This window comes from Mustela nigripes, chromosome 14, assembly GCF_022355385.1.
Source record: "Mustela nigripes isolate SB6536 chromosome 14, MUSNIG.SB6536, whole genome shotgun sequence".
NCBI classification, from domain to species: Eukaryota; Metazoa; Chordata; class Mammalia; order Carnivora; family Mustelidae; genus Mustela; species Mustela nigripes.
The window spans coordinates 41598635-41621130 of NC_081570.1; the positions used below are offsets into that span (position 1 = coordinate 41598635).

A 22496-nucleotide genomic window follows, 5' to 3' on the forward strand; every position below is an offset into this window, starting at 1 on the left:
TCTTTTTTCAGCCCAAACTGATTTGCTTATTGCTCTCTCAGATTGTTGTGTTTGGGTCTATACTTGTTCCCCCTTAAGAATGACCTCTTTTCCACATTTAAATAAAATTGTCTTTGAATCCCAGGCATAATGCTGTCCTGTATGGCTAATTAGATATTCATGTGTACAGTACCTATTTTTTATTTTTCTAACTAGATTATGTATTTCTTGGAGGCCAGAGCTATCATTTAATCTTCATGCTCCTTAAGCACAATGCTTTTACTATGGTAGATACTCACTCAGCATATATTTATTGTGTACCTACTACATAGCAGGCACAGTGCAAAGTGTGTGAGGGCTTACATTGATGGAGATAAATGGTTTCTGTCTGAAAAAGTCAGGTAGAAGCCTGACTTATTTACTAGACTTATAACACTTCGAGTGTTATGGTCTAGTAAATGCTTAAATAGAGACATGAACAAGGTGCTAAGGGGGCATTAAAGGTTAATGTTACTATTGAGGGGAAAATATATCTTTATTGATTTCAGAATTATGATTATTAGATTTACTGTAAGAAGACAGCAAGAAAGACAGTAGGTGTATTATTTCTTATTTCTCTAAATATACATACGGCACTATAACTTGGAGAAATAATCATCATAGTTATAATCTTTTTTTTTTTTTTTTAAAGATTTTATTTATTTATTTGACAGAGAGAAATTGCAAGTAAGCAGAGAGGCAGGCAGAGAGAGGAGGAAGCAGGCTCCCTGCTGAGCAGAGAGCCCGATGCGGGACTCTATCCCAGGACCCTGAGATCATGACCTGAGCCGAAGGCAGCGGCTTAACCCACTGAGCCACCCAGGCGCCCTAATCTCTTAAAAAGTAAACATGAAATTATGCTTATTGATAGAATATAAGTAGGTTGATTTAATAAGATAAATGAATATTTTTCTGCCAAGTGTTCTCAGATAATTATATAAATATAAACCTAATTAGTAATGTGACACAGTTATGAGTATAATTTCATATACTATAGCAAACTTTTTAAAATACTTGTTATGGACAAATTTCAAATACATACAAAAAGCAGAATAGTGTAGTAAACTCTGGTATACCCAGTTTCCCAGCTTCAGCAGTAATTAACATGGTTCCAATTTTGTTTCATTTGTATCTTCATCCACTACTCACTGCTTGTTATGTTTTTACAGGTTTTTTTTTTTTTTAAGATTCTATTTATTTGAGAGAGAGCATGCGCACAAGCATGAGCATTGGGGAAGGGTAGAGGGAGAGGGAGAAGCAGACTCCCCACTGAGCAGGGAGCGGAAGGCTGGGCTTGATCCCAGGACCCTGTGATAACGATCTGAGCCAAAGGTAGATATTTAAGCGACTGAGCCACCCTGCGCCTTTTTTATTTATTATTTTTTTTTAAAGAAGAAATTTAAATACATTAAAATGAATAGATCTTAACTGTACCAGTTTTGATCAGTAAATACATCAATGTAACCCACATTCCAGTCATAATGTAGATTATAGATCACTCTGTCTCCACAGAAAATTCCTTTGTTTTCCCTCTTACTCAATTAGTTGCCCTAATTTTTTTGCAGCTTAGATTAGTCTGCACCCTATGTTGTATGCAGCCAATCGAAGGCCTTTCTAATTGCTACTGCCTGCCCCCACTACCAAGTATAGCCTCTGTGCCATCTTTATGTTAATAGATTGAGGTAGAATTCTTTTGTTGTTTGGAATCTTCTGGGATATTACCATTTGGCGACATGTAATATAGAAACAGTCTGAAGAATATTTTTTTTTATTCTTAGCTAAAAATTAGAAACTTCATGTTCTAGGAATATTCTGTTTTTAGATATCCTGGGAATATTTTATTTTCAGAATGTTTGCAAATATAGTTAATTGAGTCCTAGCTTTTCTAGTGACACCAGGAAACTTATTGAAATTATTTATCTTTTCAGATGAAACAGTTTCTCCTATTTTATTGGATACCAAGTGGAATAAGATTCTAGATCCCCCGTCTCACCGACTGTCATTTAACCCCGCATTGGCCAGTGTGAATGAACCTGCAGTTTCTAATGAGCCACAGCCACAACTAAAAGTCTTCTCTCTGGCTCATTCAGCTTCTTTGACCACAGAGGGAGAGGATCATTGTGCTAATGGACAGGACTATAATCTGAATCCAGAGATCAGCACAATGTGGATCGATGAAAATGCTGTTGCAGAAGATCAGTTAATTAAGAGGAACTGTAATCGAGATGATCAATGTAGTACTGTTGAAGTCGGAGAGAAGAAATGTGGAAACTTAGCTTGTCTGCCGGATGAGAAGAATGTTCTTGTCGTAGCCGTCATGCATAACTGTGATAAGAGGACATTACAAAACGATTTGCAGGATTGTAATAATTATAATAGTCAGTCCCTCATGGATGCTTTTAGCTGTTCACTGGATAACGAAAATAGACAAACTGATCAATTTAGTTTTAGTATAAATGGGTCCACTGAAAAAGATATGAATTCAGAGAAACAAATAGATCTGTTGAATAGATCAAGTGCAGTGGGGGATTCTGTTAAACATACATGTACTACTTCATCTGATAATCTAGCCAGTGTCTGTTCCCCTTCACAATTAAAGGATGATGAAAATCCAGGGAGAGGCCCACCCATGTCTGTGATTGCAAGTTTAACAATTGATTCAATAGTCTCATCCCAGGGAACAGATGAAGGTCCTGATGCTAAAAAGCAAGAGAACTATATACCAGATGAGCTTCTTACTGGCCAGACCAGCTCTGCTAGGACAGATCTAGGGAGTCCAAACTCCTTTTCCCATTTGAGTGAGGGGATTTTAATGAAAAAAGAGCCAACAGAGGAGACAACTGAAGAATCTCTCCGATCTGGTTTACCTTTGCTTCTCAAAACAGACATGCCTAATGGGTCTGGAAGGGATGATAACTGTGAACAGTTTTCTGATTGTCTTGTGCCTAGTGATCTTAGAGCTAACAAAAAGGAAGGTTGTGAACACGAAGAAATTCTTGGCAGTACAGAACTTCTTAATATGACAGAGCATTTCTCTGACTCTCAGGAAATGACTAATTGGAAATTGACTAAACTAAATGATATGAATGACAGCCAAATAAATAAAGAAAATGAGAAGTTTCTGCCAATGAATCAGCCTGAGGACATTTACAATGATAGTGGAGGAGAGTGTGATAAAATGGCAGAAGCAGGTCTAGATTTAAAAGGAACTTGCACCAATGAAAGTGAAGGATGTGATTTCTCCACTGTGGATACACCAGCAGCAAATTCTCTATCTAATTGTGATTCCTATGGAATGCAGAGCCCAGTTGTTTGTTTTGTTCCAAAGACTTTACCCTCCAAAGAAGATTCAGTAACAGAAGAAAAAGAAATAGAAGAGAGCAAGTCAGAATGCTACTCAAATATTTATGAGCAGAGAGGAAATGAAGCCACAGAAGGGAGTGGACTACTTTTAAACAGCACTGGTGACCTAATGAAGAAAAATTATTTACACAGTTTCTGTAGCCAAGTTCCATCAGTGCTCGGTCAGTCTTCACCCAAGATAGTAGCAAACCTGCAATCTATCAGTGTTCCTTTTGGTGGTGCAAGACCCAAGCAACCTTCTAATCTTAAACTTCAAATTCCAAAGCCATTGTCTGACCATTTACAAAATGACCTTCCTACAAATAGTGGAAATAATATTAAAAACAAAAATGATGTTCTTGGGAAAGCAAAATTAGGGGAGAACTCAGCAACCAGTGTATGCAATGCCTCCTTGGGAAACATCTCTATTGCTGATACAAATGGGGAACATTTAGAAAGCTACGAGTCTGGGATATCCAGTAGACCGTGCCTTGCTTTAGCTCCAGAAAGCCCAGATAATGATCTCAGAGCTGGTCAGTTTGGAATTTCTGCCAGAAAGCCATTTACTACTCTGGGTGAGGTGGCTCCTGTATGGGTACCAGATTCTCAGGCTCCAAACTGCATGAAATGTGAAGCCAGGTTCACATTCACCAAAAGAAGGCATCATTGCAGAGCGTGTGGGAAGGTAAGTTGTGTGTGTTTTAAGTCAGAAATACTGCATGCCCACTTTATTAAGCTCAATTAAAGATTAATAAAGTCAATATAAAGTGAATATACTTCTGGTTGAGAAGACATTAGAAATAGCTTGGAACATCCAGTTCTAGTAAATTTTTAAATAAAAAAATGACCTTGCTGAATCTTAGTGTTTATATAACTTTTTTTGTTGCCAAGATTTAAGTTGAATCACTTTCCATGAACAGATGAAAATTGAGGAAGTGTTAACTTTGTGGTTTCTCTATTGATAGATACTTGGTTAATGGAATAGTTTGAAATAAGGAAGTTTTTTTTTTTTTTTTTTAAGTAAAGAAATACTTGAGATTGACTTCATATTTTTTTAATTCTTGGGAAATTGAATATTACACTTGAAATCCATCCTACTTTTTGGTGTAGGATTTTGGTCACTCTGCTAGACATTCTGAAACTTTTTATACACATATACACATATTTTGTCTTTTCCCCCAATGTCATTTTTTTTTTAAAGATTTATCTGAGGGGAGTGAGGGGGAGAGGGAGTCACAAGCAGACTCCGTGTTCAGTGTGGATGGAGCTGGACCCAGGGCTCAATTTCATGACCCTGAGATCACAACCTGAGCCAAAACCAAGAGTCAGAAACTTAACGGACTGAGCCACTCAGCCATGCACCCATCTCCATGTAACTCTGATACAAAGTAGAGTTGAGGGCTATAGATCCTATGACAAGGTTATAAGAATAATGGATATTCCTTAGCTCTTCCTGAGTTTTGCTTGCTAGTGGTTTATCTTTTTAACAAAGAACTGTAAACAAGGAGGAAGGGAATTTTATATATTTAAAAAGAATGCAAAGTTTGGTTTCAGGTATGGATTTCCATTTTAACATCCTTACTATTAACTATAAAAGCTTAATAGCTTTTGTTTTTATAAAAACAAAATAGAAAGATTAGTAATTTTCATAAATGAGATTACTAATGTAATAGTAAGTGCTTAGTAATTAAATGTGTACTTCCCTTCTTTTCTGATTTATTGGCCTACTTGTGTTAATTAGGATGCTTTCAGCTTTAAGGCATAGAGTATCTGATCCTTAGTGACGTGACAATAATAACATTTTATATAACAGGAAGCCTGAAAGATAGAGAGAGTCACTTATGTCTGGGTGCAGTCAGAATCACTAAAGTTTTCTTGGTCTTCCACTTGTGGTTGCAAGAGAGTTGTACAGCTCTATGCATTAAATTCAAGCTGACAACTTCTCAAGTACAGGGAAATTGGTTGGGGGCAAAAGATGAATTTTTTTCCAGCTTTGCACGTGTATATATTAAGTAGCCTATTCTTGCTGCCCTCTCATCAGGGAGGAAAGAATCCTTAGCAACTTCTTTCAATTTTTTGGCCAGTTGTAGATCACAGGTCCAATTTTATACCAGTCATTTAGAAAGGGGAATAGGATTGCTAGAATTGGCTAAGAAGATCAGTCATGATCATTCCCTGGGGCTGAGCCCAATGTTGCCTGAACCGAAGTGGGATTCTATTAATATGGAAAAGGAGGATAATGGTTCCTGGGTGGGTAGTCAGTAAGGGCTACTATAAGGGTACAAAAGAACCAAGTGATGGGGAGCAGAAGAAAGTGAAAGCTGTGATTGGGCTTCTGGTCTCTGATTATTAAAATTTGAAGAAAATAATGTGTCTAATTCCTAAATAGCTAGTAGTCTAAAGTAAACCTGTAGTCAGTTGCCTCAGTATTCAGTTTTCTTTTAAGCAATTAGAGTTGTCATTTTTATGTTGTTCTTTGTGTTACTTACTCTGTATAATACTTTCTGAAAACTTTGCTCTCTTGAGCAAATAGTAACGCTTTTGCCCCACATCAGCATATCCAGATGTAATGAATAAATAGGTAACTTAGGTGGATTTAGAATAGAAATGGTAGCAAAATGCATATAAACTGAAAAAAGTAGATGGGAGTTTTTCTGAGTAGAATTTATGAATTTATGGATTCATGTGGATTATGGATTCATATTCTATTTTTTTTCCTTTTCATCTCCAGTTACCTCAGGGATGTTCTAAGGATTGATGAGATAAGGTCTGTGTAAAAAATCCTTGAGCTTCTCAGAAGAAAAGAGCTTAAAAACATAGGTATATTTTTTCTAGCTAGTAATGAGATCATACTGGGAATATAGCTAGAAAAATACCCCAAGCAATGGGATTTTGTAAAGTAATGTTTACTATTGAAAAAAAGAAATTTAGTTTGCATATCCAGTAATTTCTGTACTTAATAAAAAAAGCTTAATACTCTTTAACAAGCATATATTAAGCATCTAATATATGAAGGGTTCTGGGCTAAGTATTAGAGATTTAGAGATACAAAAATTGTGATATATGATCTCATGGAGTTTGTAATTAAGGGCACTGGTTTCAGTAATTTGGGAGAAAATCTGGATTTCCTGGAGTTAAAAAAAAAAAATCCTAAAAAAATCGTGAACCTCTGATCTGAGTAGACAAACAGACCATCCCATAGCAAAGTAGAAGACATTATATTAAGAGCTAGTTATATATATTTTATATTTATTCTCATTATACTCTTGTAGAATGGGTTGTTAACTTTTTCCTAAATGATAGGTTAAGAATCAGAGACTCTGAATGGTCAAGGAATATGCGTAGGATCTCACAGCTTGAAGGTGCTAGAGACAGCTTTAAAACTAGTACTCCTTTTTTTTTCTTTAAAGACTGATTTATTTATCTACAAGAAAGAGACAGTGACAGCCTGAATAGGGGGAGAGACAGAGGGAGAGAAACTTAAGCAGACTCCCCACTGAGTGCAAAGCCCCACATGGGACTGGATCCCATGGCTCATGAGATCATGACCTGAGCCAGAACCAAAAGTGAAACACTTAACTGCCTGAGCCACCAGCAGCCCCAAACTAGCATTCTTTCAGTCATACTGCTTCTAGCACGTCTCCTCATTTATAATAGCAGTATGAACAAAATAGATAATTGAGAATGAGAGCTTAATTTTTCGAAGAATGGCAGAGGGAATCAGTCATGTTACAAAATGACTATTTGGAATGAACAAAAAACAAAACGACTCTTTGGAGAGGGAGATATAAAAAAGTGGATATAATTTGTGGGACAGAGTCTAAAGTATATGAGAAAAATGAGATCACATCAGAATACAGGTGGAAAATCAGTGGGGAAAGGGAAATTCATCTTACAGAAGAGTGGGTCAAGATGAAAATACTTGAATATAGAAGGAGTTAACAGAAAACTGTGGGAAATTATCTAGCATAGTTTAAAGCTTATATTCAATTCCTGATAAGCAGTAGAATTGTTGTAACATTCATCTTGGTAAAATGTAATTAAGTAGAATATAAAATAATTACACTAGAATTTATGAAAGTATTAAAATGTTGCAGTTTATCTCTATTACTAAAATGGAGATCGAGATATCTGGATTCCATTCCTGTCTTCATTGTTAATTGGAAAAGTATGTCATACTCTAAAATGCTCAGCAAATGTGAGTTTTATTTTATGATTTCACACATTATTAATTTAGATAATTGCTCCATATAACAACATAATCCCTACTTCTCCTGTATAATAGGCAATAAATTATAGAGTAGAAAGAGTACAGAGTTCTTTCCCCAAAAGATGCTTTCTTAAGTTCAAATGATCACCATTACTACATATCCATATTAATTTCCTATGGAAATCACCAGCTTCAGATCATGGTTTTTCATTCTCTCTTAAGTTCCATTTTGACCTCTTTTTATTTGATCATTCGACTTCAGAGGACTAAGAAAGCATTGAGTTTAAGAGTTAAGGAAAGAGAAGTTTTGAAAGTGAAAAATTTCTAAAAGAAAAAATGTCACATATCTTCTATTTGGTTATTTTCTTTTTTTTTCTTTCTAAGATTTTATTTATTTGAGAGAGCACACACATGGCGGGGGGTGGGGTGAGGAAGGGAGGGGCAGAGGGAAAGAGAGAAGCAGATTCCACACTGAGCAAGCAGTCTAAAGCAGGGCTCTGTCCCAGGACCCTGGGATCATTACCTGAGCCAAAAGTAGGCACTTAACCAGCTAAGCTGCCCAAGCATCCCTGGTCAACCATTACCATCTCTGATGTGGCCAGTTATTATTTACTTGTTACTATCTGGTTAATGACTGCTCTATTTACTATTTAATAGAAATAAACATAAAAATATTCTTTAAGGGGCACCTGGATGGCTCAGTGGGTTAAAGCCTCTTCCTTCCGCTCAGGTTATGTATGATCCCAGGGTCCTGGGATTGAGCCCTGCATCGGGCTCTCCGCTCAGCAGGGAGCCTGCTTCCTCCTCTCTCTCTGCCTGCTTTCCTGCCTACCTGTGATCTCTGTCTGTCAAATAAATAAATAAAATCTTGAAAAAAAATTCTTTAAAAAGTAAAACTTCTTGAACTATAATTATTACCTGGATATTTTGTATTTGTTTGAGATGGTGTGAAAGATGAAAATAGAATAACATTTTTGAAGGCACCTGGGTGGCTCAGTGGGTTAAGCCTCTGCCTTTAGCTCAGGTCATGATCTCAGGGTTCTGAGATCAAGCCCTGCATCGGGCTGTCTGCTCAGTGGGGAGCCTGCTTCCCCTTCTCTCTCTGCCTGCCTCTCTGCCTACTTGTGATCTCTCTCTGTCAAATTAAAAAAAAAAGAATAACTATTTTTTGACACTTCCACTTTATGCTAGGCTTGTCTAATATTACAGTTCTCTGAAATATAGTTACAGATGAGAAAAATGTACCTCAGTCCTCAGAGTTTGAAAATTAGAGTGCATGGATTTTTTTTTTTAAGATTTTATTTATTTATTTGAAAGAGAGAGTGTGAGGAGGGGAAGGAGCAGATAGACAAGCAGACTCCCCACTGGCTCAGCAGGAGCCCACGGTGGAGTTATCCCAGGACCTTGAGCCACAAGCAGACACTTAACCAGCTGAGCCACTTAGGTCTCCCAAGAGTGTGTGGATTTCAAGACAAATCTGTGTGACTCCAAAGCCTTATGCTCTTTTTACTACATTGGACATAGCAACAAGATTCATCTGTGCTTAAATTGGTTCTAGAAATATGATTTTTTGTCTTTGGGTGAACATTAGTTTTGGGCAGCAGTAAAGGATTGGGAATTTGAGTATTTGACTTTGAAATGAAGATAAAAATTTTGAGTGGGACTCTCAGGTGAAATTACCAAAGTAGCGGGATTTTAGTTTTTTTTTTTTTTTTTAAGATTTTATTTATTTATTTGACAGAGAGAGAGGGAGAGATCACAAGTAGGCAGAGAGGCAGGCAGAGAAAGAGGGAGAAGCTGGCTCCCCGCTGAGCAGAGAGCCTGATGTGGGGCTCTATCCCAGGATCCTGGGACTATGACCTGAGCTGAAGGCAGAGGTTACCCCACTGAGCCACCCAGGCACCCCTAGGTTTTATTTCATATATCAAGTCTTGACTTACAAAGTAGAAATGGAATAAAATGGGCACCAAGTCATTGAACAAGGAGAGATTTATTGATGGTAATATATATCACTCCAGTTTACTCACAATTATTTTTTCCATTGTAATTGATTTTTAAAGTATAACTCAAAGTAGATGTGTTTTTGGTTTTGTTTTGTTTTGTTTTTTACTGCATTAGTAATGTGAATAAATAGAACAGAGAAGAGAACTGCAAGAGAGTTAATGTAGAAAAGAACACTGGAATGGGTATGAAAGAGCTCTAGGCTTCTGTTTCCTCTTCTGTAAAAGGAAGGGATTGCATAGACTATTTCTGTTTCCTTGCAGCTCTCTGAAAGAGCTTATATAAACTTTTAAAAAAAAAAAAATAGAGGGACGCCTGGGTGGCTCATTTGGTTAAGCAGATGCCTTCGGCTCAGGTCATGATCCCAGCATCCTGGGATCGAGTCCCACATCGGGCTCCTTGCTCGGCAGGGAGCCTGCTTCTCCCTCTGCCTCTGCCTGCCTCTTTGTCTGCCTGTGCTCAGTCGCTCTCTCTCCCTCTGTCTCTGGCAAATAAATAAATAAAATCTTAAAAAAAATTTTTTTTTTTAAATAGAAAAGGAAATAGAATGATTTGTGCTGGCAATGATTTATCTCTATAAAATTATTACTAAATGTACTGATGAGCTGTCACTTTGTGGGAAGAGTGCACCATTAAACATTTTGAAGTGTGCTGTGCTATAAGTGTGTTTTCTGGAAGTCATCTCAGTTAAACTGAAATGCTATTTATCAAGGTGTCAAGTATGCTATACTGAAGGTTTTATTTTGCAGATACTGTTGCCTTTTTGATTCATTTCCAGTATGAATTTCTTCAGTATCCCTATAGGCACACATGATCTTCTTCACTTAGAGTTTATTAGAAAAATAGTTTGATGACAAGCCTGATGTCAAAATGACATATTGAGAGGCGCCTGGGTGGCTCGGTGGGTTAAAGCCTCTACCTTTGGCTCAGGTCATGATCCCAGGGTCCTGGGATCGAGCCCCACATCAGGCTCTCTGCTTGGGAGCCTGCTTCCTCTCTCTCTCTCTGCCTGCCCCTCTGCCTACTTGTGATCTCTGTCTGTCAAATAAATAAAATCTTAAAAAAAAAAAAAAGACATATTGGAAAATGATCCAGATTAATTTTTTTTTTTTAAGATTTTATTTATTTGTGAGAGAGAGAGATACAGAGCGCAAGCACAGGCAGAGTGGCAGGCTAGAGGCAGAGAGAGAAGCAGGCTCCCTGCCGAGCAAGGAGCCCGATGTGGGACTCGATCCCAGGACGCTGGGATCATGACCTGAGCCGAAGGCAGCCGCTTAACCAACTGAGCCACCCAGGCGTCCCGATCCAGATTAATTTTTAATGTAGTTCTGACAAGTTTCCCCCTTACAGACACTTAGGATTATAGATATTTAACATAATGAGCATTTATAAATGTAATTATAAAATGTTAATTTGATATAGTTTTGTATTTATAGACTATATAAATATTTTATAAATTTATATAATTTATATAACATGTTTATGTATAGAATGAAAAATACAGTCAGTATCTAACTCTGCTTTTCTTATTTATCTATAAAAAATATTTATTTATTTATTTATTTGACAGAGATCACAAGTAGGCAGAGAGGCAGGCAGAGAGAGAGGAAGGGAAACAGGCTCCCTGCTGAGCAGAGAGCCCAACTCCGGCCTCGATCCCAGGACCCTGGGATCATGACCTGAGCCGAAGGCAGAGGCTTTAACCCACTGAGCCACCCAGGCACCCTATTTAATTTTATTTTTTAAAGATTTTATTTATTTATTTGAGAGAGAGAGAGTGAAACAGCACAAGCAAGGAAAGCGGTAGAGGGAGAAAGGGGCTCCCCTTTGAGCAGGGAGCCCAATGAGGGTTTGATTCCAGGACCCTAGGATCATGACATGAGCTGAAGGCAGACGCTTAACCGTCTGAGCCACCCAGGCGCCCTGCTTTTCTTTTTTTAAAGATTTTATTTCTTTATTTGACAGAGACACAGCGAGAGAAGGGCTCAGCAGGGAGCCTGATTTGGGCTCCATCCCAGTCCCCTGGGATCATGACTTGAGCGGAAGGCAGATGCTTAATGACTAAGCCACCCAGGAGCCCCCTAACTCTGCTTGTATTTTGACATTAATAATGTCAGGAGTAATTTTATATATAAAAGTGCATAACAGAACTATCGGGGCACCTGTGTGGCTCAGTCGTTTAACCGTCCCGCTCTTGGTTTTGTCTCAGGTGTTGATCTCATAGGTCATGGGATGGAGCCCCCATGGGGCTGGCTATTGCTCAGTGGGGTGCCTGCCTGAACTGATTCTCTCCCTCTGGCCCTCCCCTCACTCATATATTCTCAGTCTCTCTCTCTCTCAGATAGGTAAATCTTTAAAAAAAAAAAAAAAAAATATATATATATATAATATTTTGTTATCTATGTTGTAATACCCAATTTTTAGTTTAATTAAGTGAAAATATACCTTGAAAATTAAAATATCATATTTAAAAGAACTTCAAATTTAAAACCAAGAATAAAACACATTTTTTAAACTAACTTTTTTAGAAGCTAACAATATTTTTATTCAGTAATATTACAGAATATAGCATTATGTTCACCTAAAATATTAGGGGAAGTTGTAATGTTTTCAGTGCTATCTGGGATAAAATAATATTATTTTGGAGTATGAAAAAATTTGATGGTGCTTATTTTTTAACCATAGGAAAATAATTTTCAGTACTATAACCTAAGATGACAAGATATGCAAAATCATGTCTGTCTGTGCTGTCAGTCTGTGTTATTTTATGCTTTGACTTTGGTCAAAGAATCTTGACTGAATTGAAGATTATTTTCAACTTCGTTTAAATAGAGGTTAGATAAATGTCATAATTTGTAAATGAAATTTGTAATTGTAAATGCCGTATATTTAAAAAAGGCAGCCCGGGTGCCTGGGTGGGTCAGTCGGTTGCTAAGCATCTGCCTTTGGCTCAGGTCCTGATCTCAGGGTTCTGGGATGGAGCTGCATCGGGCTCCCTGCTCAGTGGGAAGCCTGCTTCTCCCTCTCCCTCGCCACCTGCTTGTGTTCCCTCTCTTGCTGTGTCTCTCTCTCTCTGTCAAATAAATAAATAAAATCTTTAAAAATAAGTAAATAAATAAATAAAATTAAAAAGGTAGCCAGGTAAGAGAGTCTTTCCCTTGTCACCTTGTTACCTGCCAGTGTTCAAGTATATGTTGATCATTTAAAGCATGTAAGACCCTCATTATAATAGTGTCTCTCTGTATAATGCCATGAAATTGAATCACAGATGACAAAACAGCCTTCAGTTAAGATGTTTTTAATTTAGTAACTAATGCCTGTTGCATTAGTTATGACAAACTTGCCTGATACCAAATGTGATTTATATCATAATGTAATGTTTTAGCAGGACTCCAAGGGTATTTGTCAATATTGACTTCATTCAGGTATTATAAATATTTTGATCTTGAGAGCTCTAGAATGTGCCACGACCTTCCTCATCTCTACAAGGACAGAAGTACTGGAATACTATTCTTCTGTTCTTGTTTCCTTTTATTTCATATTGGATTGACTTCATTTTATTTTACCTATTTTGGAACTCAGGCATCGAGAATCATACTCCTCAGTTCATGGCGCCTTTTTAAAAAAAGAGTTATTTATTTATTTTAGAGGGAGAGGGAAAGGGCAGAGGGAGAACAAGAGTCCCAGGCAGGGTCCCTGCTGAATGTGGAGCTACCCAGGGCTCGATTTCATGACTGCCCAAGATCCTGACCTGGGGCCAAACCAGGAGTCAGACACCCAACTGACTACACCACCCAGGTGCCCCTTATGGTACACTTTTTTAAAAATTTCAATTCCGGTTAGTTAAAATACAGTGTATTTTAATATTACTTTAAAATAATATTTATGGGGCGCCTTCGGCTGGTTGGTTAAGCAGCTGCCTTCGGCTCAGGTAATGATCCCAGGGTCCTGGGATTGAGCCCCCCATTGGGCTCCTTGCTCAGCAGGGAGCCTGCTTCTCTTCCCTTTGCCTGCCTGCCTGCCACTCCCCCTGCTTGTGCTCTCTCTCTCTGTCTCTCTCTGTGTCAAATAAATAAATAAATAAATATTTGAAAAAATAATGTTTATGATGACAACCTCATGTCTACCTCTGAATATATCCATTTAAAAAACAACAGACTATTTTTTAGAGCAGAAAAACTGAACAGCAGGTATAGAGTTCCCATACCCCCCCATTTGACCCCATTATTAGCATCTTGCCAATTATGTGCTACATTTTTAAAAATTGATGAACCAATACAATATATTGTTATTAACTGAAGGTCTATAAAATAAATACATACTGTAGTTTACTTTAGATTCACTCTTTGTGTTAAAAAGTTCTGTGGGTTTTGATAAATGCATATTATGTATCCTATTATGGTATCCTATAGAATAATTATACTAACCTAAAAATCCTTTGTGCCCCGCCTTGTGCCTTCCTTCCTCCCACTTAACTGCTGAAGTCACTGATGTTTTTACTCTCCCTACAGTTATGTAACCTTTTCATACTGGCTTCTTTCACTTAGTAATATGCATTTAAGTTTCCTCCATGTCTTTTAAAAAAATGAGGTATAATTGAAATACATTATATTAGTATCAGGTGTGTAAGATAATGATTTGATATTTGCATATATTGTGAAATGATCACCCCAATAAATCTAGTTAATATATGTTACCACACATAGTTACAAAACTTTTTTTGTGATGAGAACTTTTAAGATTTACTTTCTGAGGGGTACCTCGTTGGCTCAGTGGGTAGAGTATGCAACTCTTGATCTTGGAGTCATTAATGTCAAGCCCTCACTGGGTATAGAGATCACTTGAAAATAATTTTTATTAAAAAAAGATTTACTCTCAGCAACTTTCAAATATGCAATACAGTACTATTAACTATAGTCACCATGATATACACTACATCTCCAGGACTTATTTTATAATGAGTTATAAAATAACCTTACCCAATTTTCCCAGCCCTCAATTCCCACCTCTGGCATCCACTAATCTGTTTTCTCTGTGAGCTTTATTTATTTATTTTTAAAAATAGTTTCTACATATAAGTGAGCTCATACAGTATTTGTCTTTCTCTAACATTTACTTAGCATAATGCCCTCAAGGTCCATCCTACTGTTGTAAATAACAAGATCCACCCCCCCTTTTTTTTTAAAAAAAAAGCACTTGTTAACATTTAATGAACCTCCCCATATGTGGCTTTAAGCTGCTAGAATACAGGCAGCTGACACCCTTAACTTCTCTGTTCTTCTCCTGAAGAGTTTGGCCTGACAGGCTGTTTTGGGAGTTTTCCCTTTCACAAAACTTTTTGTAGTAGCCCAATCGCATCACATCAACGATAGGAGCAACTCCAGTCTTGTTTTTGGTGGCATTTACCTGTGTCTGCTCACTGACCAAGGTCCACAGTTTATCAAGGTTGACAGTTGGGCAGAAGCTCTGGTTTCTCTTTAAGTGGTAATGTCTCATACCGACTTTTCCAAAGTAACCTGGGTGATATTTTTCGAAGTATAATCCTAAGATCCTATGGTAATACAGGCCACCAGCATTATCCTGGCCTCCTGGGTGCTTCCGGTGCTTGTGGATGCCGCTGTGGCCATGGCTCACGTGGGCCCAAAGTTTCCGGGTCTTCCTCAGGCTAGAAGCATGTCAGCAGCCCAGATGGAAAAGAAGATTTCCCCCTTTTTTATGGGTGAATAAAATACCATTGTGTATATGTATACACAGTGTATACTGTATTTTCTTCACTTACCCATTAAGGGACATACAGGTTGTTACTGTATCTTGGCTATTGTAAATAATGCTGCAAAGAACTTGGGGGATACAGATAATGTTTTTGAATTAGTGTCTTCTTTCTTTCTTTTTTTTTTTTTTTTGATGACTATCCAGAAACAGAATTGCTAGGTCATATGGTAGTTCTATTTTTAATTTTTAGAAGAACCTTCATACTGTTTTTCATAGTAGATGCTTCAATTTACATTCCCACTAATATTGCACAAGGGTTTTCTTTTCTCCATATCACTACCAACAGTTGTTATCTCTTTTCTTTTTGATAGCCATTCTAACAGGTGTGCCATTGATGTCTCACTGTGGGTTTGATTTGCATTTCCCTGATGATTAGTGATGTTGAGCAGCTTTTTATGTACTTCTTGGCCATGTCTGTTCAGATCTTCTGCCCCCTTCTTTAATCAGATTTTTCTATTAAGTTGTATGAGTTCTTCATGTATTTTAAATATTAACCCTTAGCAGATATATGATTTGCAAGTATTTTCTCTCATTCCATAGGTTCCCTTTTCATTTTGTTGATGGTTTCCTCTACTGTGCAGAAGCTTTTTAGGTGATGTAGTCCTACTTGTTTATCTTTACGTTTATTTTCTTTGGTTTTGGTGTCAAAGAACTAAAAAACATCATTGCCAAAACCAGTGTCAAGGAACCTCCATGTCTTTTGTGACTTGATAGTTCATTTCTTCGTATTTATGAATATGTTATTGTATGGGTATACCACAGCTTGTTTATTCATTCAGCTGTTGAATGACATCTTCATTGCTTCTCATTTTTGGCAATTGTAAGTAAAGCTATTGTAAACATTCATGTGCAGGTTTTTGCGTGGACATAAGTTTTCACCTCATTTGTATAAAAACCTAGGAACATGATCGCTGGATCATATGGTAAGCTTATGTTTCTCTTGGTAAGAAACTGCCATAGTGTCTTCCAAAGTGGCTGTACCTTTTTGTATTCCCATCAGCAGTAAGTGAGAGTTCTTGCCCCACATCTTCACCTGCATTTGGTGTTGTCAGTTTTGGATTTTAACTATTCATATAGGTGTGTGGTAGTTTCTCATTTTTGTTTTAATTTGCAATTCTTTGCAATTCCCTAATGACATATGGTGAACATCCTTTCATATGCTTATTTGCTGTCTGTTTTTATTTGTTGAGGTGTCGGTTCAGATCTTTTGTCCAGTTTTAATTGGGATGTTTTCTTATTATTGAATTTTAAAAGCTCCTTTTTTTTTCTTTAAGGATTTTATTTATTTATTTGACAGAGAGAGATCACAAGTAGGCAGGGAGGAAGCAGGCTCGCTGCTGAGCAGAGAGCCCGATGCGGGACTCGATCCCAGAACCCTGAGATCATGACCTGAGCCAAAGGCAGAGGCTTTAACCCACTGAGCCACCCAGGCGCCCCAAAAGCTCTTTTTATATTTCATAAGTTACAAGGTTTTTTAAAAATCAGATATTTTGTACAGATATTTTCTTCTAGTCTATGTTCCTTTCATTCTTAGATGTATTCACTTTTAATTATTTTAAAAGTATCTCTGGGTATTTAACCAAACATTTTCTTAATTTTTTTCCTTTTTCTTTTCTTTCTTTCTTTTTTTTTTTTTTTTAAAGTAACCTGTGTGCCCAACATGGGGCTTGAACTCATAACCCCAAGATCAAGAGTGTGTACCTACCAGTTAACTAGCCAGGCTGCCCCTTAACTAAACATTTTTAAAAATACATTTCTGTAGAATTTCTTTGTTGTTTCTTGATTATAAGTGTTAGAAATAATTTATTAACTTTACAATTATGATTTTATTTCTGTATTTTCTTATTTTTTGTCTCTCCAATTTGAGTCTAAAAACTCAGTGACGATAAGTATATTTTCTGCCTTGATTACTCCTGTATCCTTAGTCCTGGCACATAATGGTTGCTTACAGAATTTTTGTTGGATAAACAAACAAGTGAGTGAATACTGTCCCTTAATGTAGCAGTACATCTTTCCATGTAACACCTTGAGTCTTCAGATGATGGTGGCAAATTCAGAATATAATGGATGTAAGATCTTTGGAAAATATTTTAAATTAGTTGTATGTTTCTCTTATTTAAGGACGGTTTCAAACCAAAATGAGTTTATTTTCCTGATTTCATATTTACTTACCTATTGATGGGAAACAATAGATATGAGAGTAAGAAATGGATGCTTTAAATAGAATATTCCTCAGCAATTCAGTTTTCCTTTACTCTGCCTAAAAACCTGTCTTATAATTGACATTATGATCTGAACCATTCTAGCATGGTAAAACAGGAAAAACATTTGGATTAACCTTGGTTTCTAAAGAAGTTAGGGAAATATTGTACATTCACATTCTTCAAGAAGTTGGCCTTACCCATGTCATAGCACTTATCGCACAGTATTGTCTCTGTCCTTCTCAGTGTAATAAGGATCTTGAGAGTGATTCTGATTTATCTTTTGTCCCCAGCATCTAGCACAGTACCTGTCACCTACAAATTGCTCAATAAATGTTTGTTAGTGAATGAATAAGTGAATGCCAGATTATTAATTTACGTACACATTGAATGCTTGTTATTTATCTGTTACTGTGCTGGGTGCTGAGTTTATACGGATGGCATTGTGAACCCTTATGTAAAGATTAGTGGGAATGACCAAAAACAAACAAATGTTAATTGCCAATTGTGATGAGGGTTATGAAGGAAATTAATAAGGGAGGATAATATAAAAGATGGGGGGGGAGGCAGATCTGGGAAGGCCTCTGAGAAATGACATTTTAGATGACACATGGTAATTGAGGAGTCAGCCATTCAAAGAGAAAATACTTCAGGAAGAGAGAACAGCTGGACTGAGCTAGGAAGGCACTTATACAAGAAAGTTAAAGGAATCCAGCATGGTATAGTAAGGCAAGAGTCGCATAAAAAGAACTTAGAGAGGATGCCAGGGACTAGATCATGTAGTATTCTGCAGGTCATGTGAGGAATGGGAAGCCATGGGAATGGATGAGCTTACCTAGGGAAGAATTTACAGAGTGAAGAGAAGGGGCCCACGGCTGAGCCACTGAAGTCAAGTGGAGGAGGACCTGGTACAAGTGACTGAGGAGGCACGGCCAGAGAGTTAGGCAGAAAACAAGGAAAATGTGGTGTCTGGAAGTCAAAAGAAGAATGTAGTTTGTCAAAGGAAAGGAGTTATCACCTAATATAAAGTACTTGACTAAAGAAGTCAAGAACATGTGGATAGGAAGAGGGACCAGACTCGGTACAGCAGCTATGGATACAGAAACCAGAACAGGTGGAAAATGGGGTATGAGCTGAAAATGGAGTAAGAAGTGAGGAGGTAGAGATGGTTTTTTTCAAGAAGTTCTGCTGTAAGGGAAAATAGAAAAAATTGGAGCACTTACTAGATGAAAATGGTTATAGATGAATTTTTAAGATTTTATTTGTCAGAGAGAGCGTGGGAGCACAAGCAGAGGGAGAAGCAGGCAGAGGAAGAAGCAGCTCTCTTCTGAGCAAGGGATTATGACCTGAGCCAAAGGCAGATGCTTAACTAACTGAGCCACCCAAGGCATCCCTATCGATGAATTTTTTAAAGAATGGGGGATACTATTATATTTATGTAGTGTAATGAATGAGCCTTTAGACAGGTTTTTTTTTTTTTTTTTTTTTTTTTTTAAAGTGGGATTGATCACAGGAAGAGCAAAATCCTTGAGGAGGCCAAGGGATGGGATCTACACACATGTTGAGGATTTGACCTAAGGGAAAGGAAGAGAAGGTGGGGACTGACTGATAAAGGTAGGATTATGGATTTATTGGTGAGAGCATGAAGACATTTACATCTCCTTGGCTCATACGTCATATAGAAAATATAAACACTGAGAGACGTAAAATAGGTGATGAAGTTTTCCGAGGGGCGAGATAGTTACCTTTGAGTAGGAAAGTAAAACCTAGTTAGATTGAAATTTTGATAGCCCTGTGAGACTGGGTATCAAATTTTCAGTCATTTTATACTAGTGCAGTCCTGACTTCATGGGATAAGGTATTTGTCTTTGGAGTCATTGTGAGCTTGTTATGTTATCTTTGTGAAACAAGCAATTATTGGAGAAGCAAGAAAAGTTCTATAGGGCCAATCTATGGTGCCATCTCTCTATCCATTTCCATTTATTTTATTGATTCATTCAGCAAGGATTTACTTACTGTTTAGTGTTCTGTTTCAGCCAAAGGGATGAAAGAAAAAAGGAGAATGGCTACCCTATTAAAACAGACTGCTCGGGCGTCTGGGTGGCTCAGTGGGTTAAAGCCTCTGCCTTCTGCTCAGGTCGTGATCTCAGGGTCTTGGGATCGAGCCCCACATTGGGCTCTCTGCTTGGCAGGGAGCCTGCTTCTTCCTCTCTTTCGGCCTGCCTCTCCACTACTTGTGATCTCTCTCTGTCAAATAAATAAAAAAAAGTCTTAAAAAAACCAGACTGCTCATGCTTCCATAGATGACAAAACTTAAATATATGAAATAAGTAATAAAACAGTTACAAAGCTGCACATGCTTTGTGGTGGGAAGCAGATAGACGATGATGACAGTGGTAGTAGTGGTGAGAATGAGATGCCTAATATTTATTGAATGTTGACTGTGAGCCAGGCACTTTCTAAATGCTATTTATATTATCCTATTTAATATACATAATACCTGTGAAGTAGCTAGGGTTATAGTCTACATTTTATAAAGGATGAAATAGGCCTACAGAAATTAAGTAACTTGTTCAGAATCACACAGCCAATAAGTGGAGTTAGGATTCAAACTTAGGCTCTTTGACATGTAAAACCTACACTACAAAGCAGTATGCAGTGGTTTCAGGGAAAAACAAACAAACAAACAAACAAACAAATGGGGAGTGATAAAATTGAGGTCCTTAACTTAGTAAAAGAGCCACTGTAGCAACACTTGGACTTAGGACTACAGAGCTCCTAAGCAGCCAGCTAAGAAGGAAACAGAAGCTAAGAAGGAAACAGAAGGTAGCTAAAGCTTTGGTATATACTCTGTAAGTTATTATCTACCTCTTAAGTCCATGTGAAGGGTTTATTACTCCTTCTTTTCAGTTGAAGAAACTGAGATAGTGGAACTGTCAGTGTTGGGTTTTTTTTTAAATATTTTTTTATTTTTTAATATTCATGTTATTTTTCTTTAAATATAGTTGACAGGATAAAAATGAAACAACTCAGTAGGTTTTATGTTGATTTTTATGTGGTTTTCTTAGCATTTCTTGAGGAATGCCTGTATTTATACCGTATTTTCTTTTCTTTTTTTTTTTTTTAAGATTTTATTTATTTATTTGAGAGAGGGACAGTGAGAGAGAGAGCATGAGCAAGGAGAAGGTCAGAGGGAGAAGCAGACTCTGCATGGAGCTGGGAGCCCGATGCAGGACTTGATCCCAGGACTCCGGGATCATGACCTGAGCCAAAGGCAGTTGTCCAACCAGTTGAGCCACCCAGCCGTCCCTATACCGTATTTTCAAAGCAAATATATTTTTAAAAGAAAGTTGAAAAATATCTGGTACTTATTTTATTAGGTGGCAGTTTCTTTTCTTTTCTTTCTTTTTTTTTTTTTAAAGATTTTATTTATTTACTTGACATCAGAGATCACAACTAGACAGAGAGGCAGAGGGAGAGAGGGTGGGGGGGAAGCGGTCTCCTCACCAAGCAGGGAGACTGATGCAGGGCTCGATCCCAGGACCGTGAGACCATGAAGGCAGAGGCTTAACCCACTGAGCCACCCAGGAGCGCCTTCATGGCAATTTCTTTTTTTTTTTTTTTTTTTTTTTAAGATTTTTTTTATTTATTTGACAGAGAGAGATCACAAGTAGGCATAGAGGCAGGCAGAGAGAGAGAGAGAGAGAGAGGAGGAAGCAGGCTCCCTGCTGAGCAGAGTGCCCGATGCGGGACTCGATCCCAGGTCCCTGAGATCATGACCTGAGCAGAAGGCAGCGGCTTAACCCACTGAGCCACCCAGGTATCCGGCAATTTCTTATTTAAAAAAAAGTTACATGTTAAATTACTCTCAGTTTACTTTTTAGTAACTTGAGTTAACAGTTTTGTTTAACAGTTGAGAATTGGGTAGTGAATACAGAATAATCTTCATAAGACGGAGTAAAAGGCACGTTAAGATAATGTTTATTTATAACTTCAGGGATCAATTTTCTCAAGGTTTGTTTTGTTCTCTGGTATTAAAAACATGACCACTGTTTGTGCCCCTTGGGAAGCAGAGAAGTAGTAATTTTTCACACTGAAAGTTTGTTGAAATGTATTAAGAGCACTTTAGAGCAAAAGAGACCAATATTTGGGGCGACTTGGTGACTCAGTGGATTAAAGCCTCTGCCTTCCGCTCAGGTCATGATCCCAGGATCCTGGGATCAAGACCCAAATCGGTCCCTCTGCTCAGTGGGGATCCTGCTTCCCTTCTTCTCTCTCTGCCTTCCTCTCTGCCTACTTGTGATCTCTGTCTGTCAAATAAATAAATAAAATCTTAAAAAAAAACAATATTTCTGAAAACCTAGATTCAGGATAACTTTATAGTCATTCGCTAGCTTCTTTATGATCTCAGGCAAGACACTTTGATCATCTGTAAGATAAAGGTGATAATACTTAGCTTGTACAATTATATAATAAAGATCTGAATGAATTAATTATGAGTATTAGAAGTAATAAATATGTTACCTAGCACTATATGTAGTGGATTATCATTAAATGGTAACTTTTATTTTAATTATGTCTTTATGGAAAACTGCCTGTAGTTTCTTTATAAAGTGTTTTTTGTTGACTTATAGAGTTCCCTATAGATTCTGGATATCAATTCTCTGTCAGCTATCTGACTTGCAAATATTTTCTTTCATTTCATAAGTTACCTTTCTTACTCTGTTGATAGTGCCTCTTGATGCAACAAAGTTTTAAATTTGGGTGTTCAGCCTGTTTTCTTTTGTTGCCTGTGCTTTTTGTATCATATCCAAGGAATCATTGCCAAACCAAAAATCATGAAGCTATTCCCCTATATTTTCTTCTAAGAGTTTTATAGTTTTAGTACTTACATTTAGTTTTTTAATCCATTGTGAGTTAATTTTTGTATGTTGAGTCTAATTTCATTCTTT

General features: G+C 37.3%; 1 protein-coding gene and 1 pseudogene across 4 annotated transcripts in view; one reads left to right on the forward strand and one right to left on the reverse strand.

The window, feature by feature from the left end:
- The window catches only part of ZFYVE9 (zinc finger FYVE-type containing 9), a 205471-nt gene that overhangs the window by 81578 nt on the left and 101397 nt on the right, over window positions 1–22496 (forward strand). For all 4 annotated transcript variants that reach the window (XM_059374726.1, XM_059374725.1, XM_059374728.1 and 1 more), the window contains one exon: window positions 1947–4045. In XM_059374726.1, coding sequence (XP_059230709.1) covers window positions 1947–4045 — 2099 coding nt within the window. The remainder of the gene's footprint in view (window positions 1–1946; window positions 4046–22496) is intronic.
- On the reverse strand, window positions 14803–15364 carry LOC132001533 (large ribosomal subunit protein uL15-like; annotated as a pseudogene).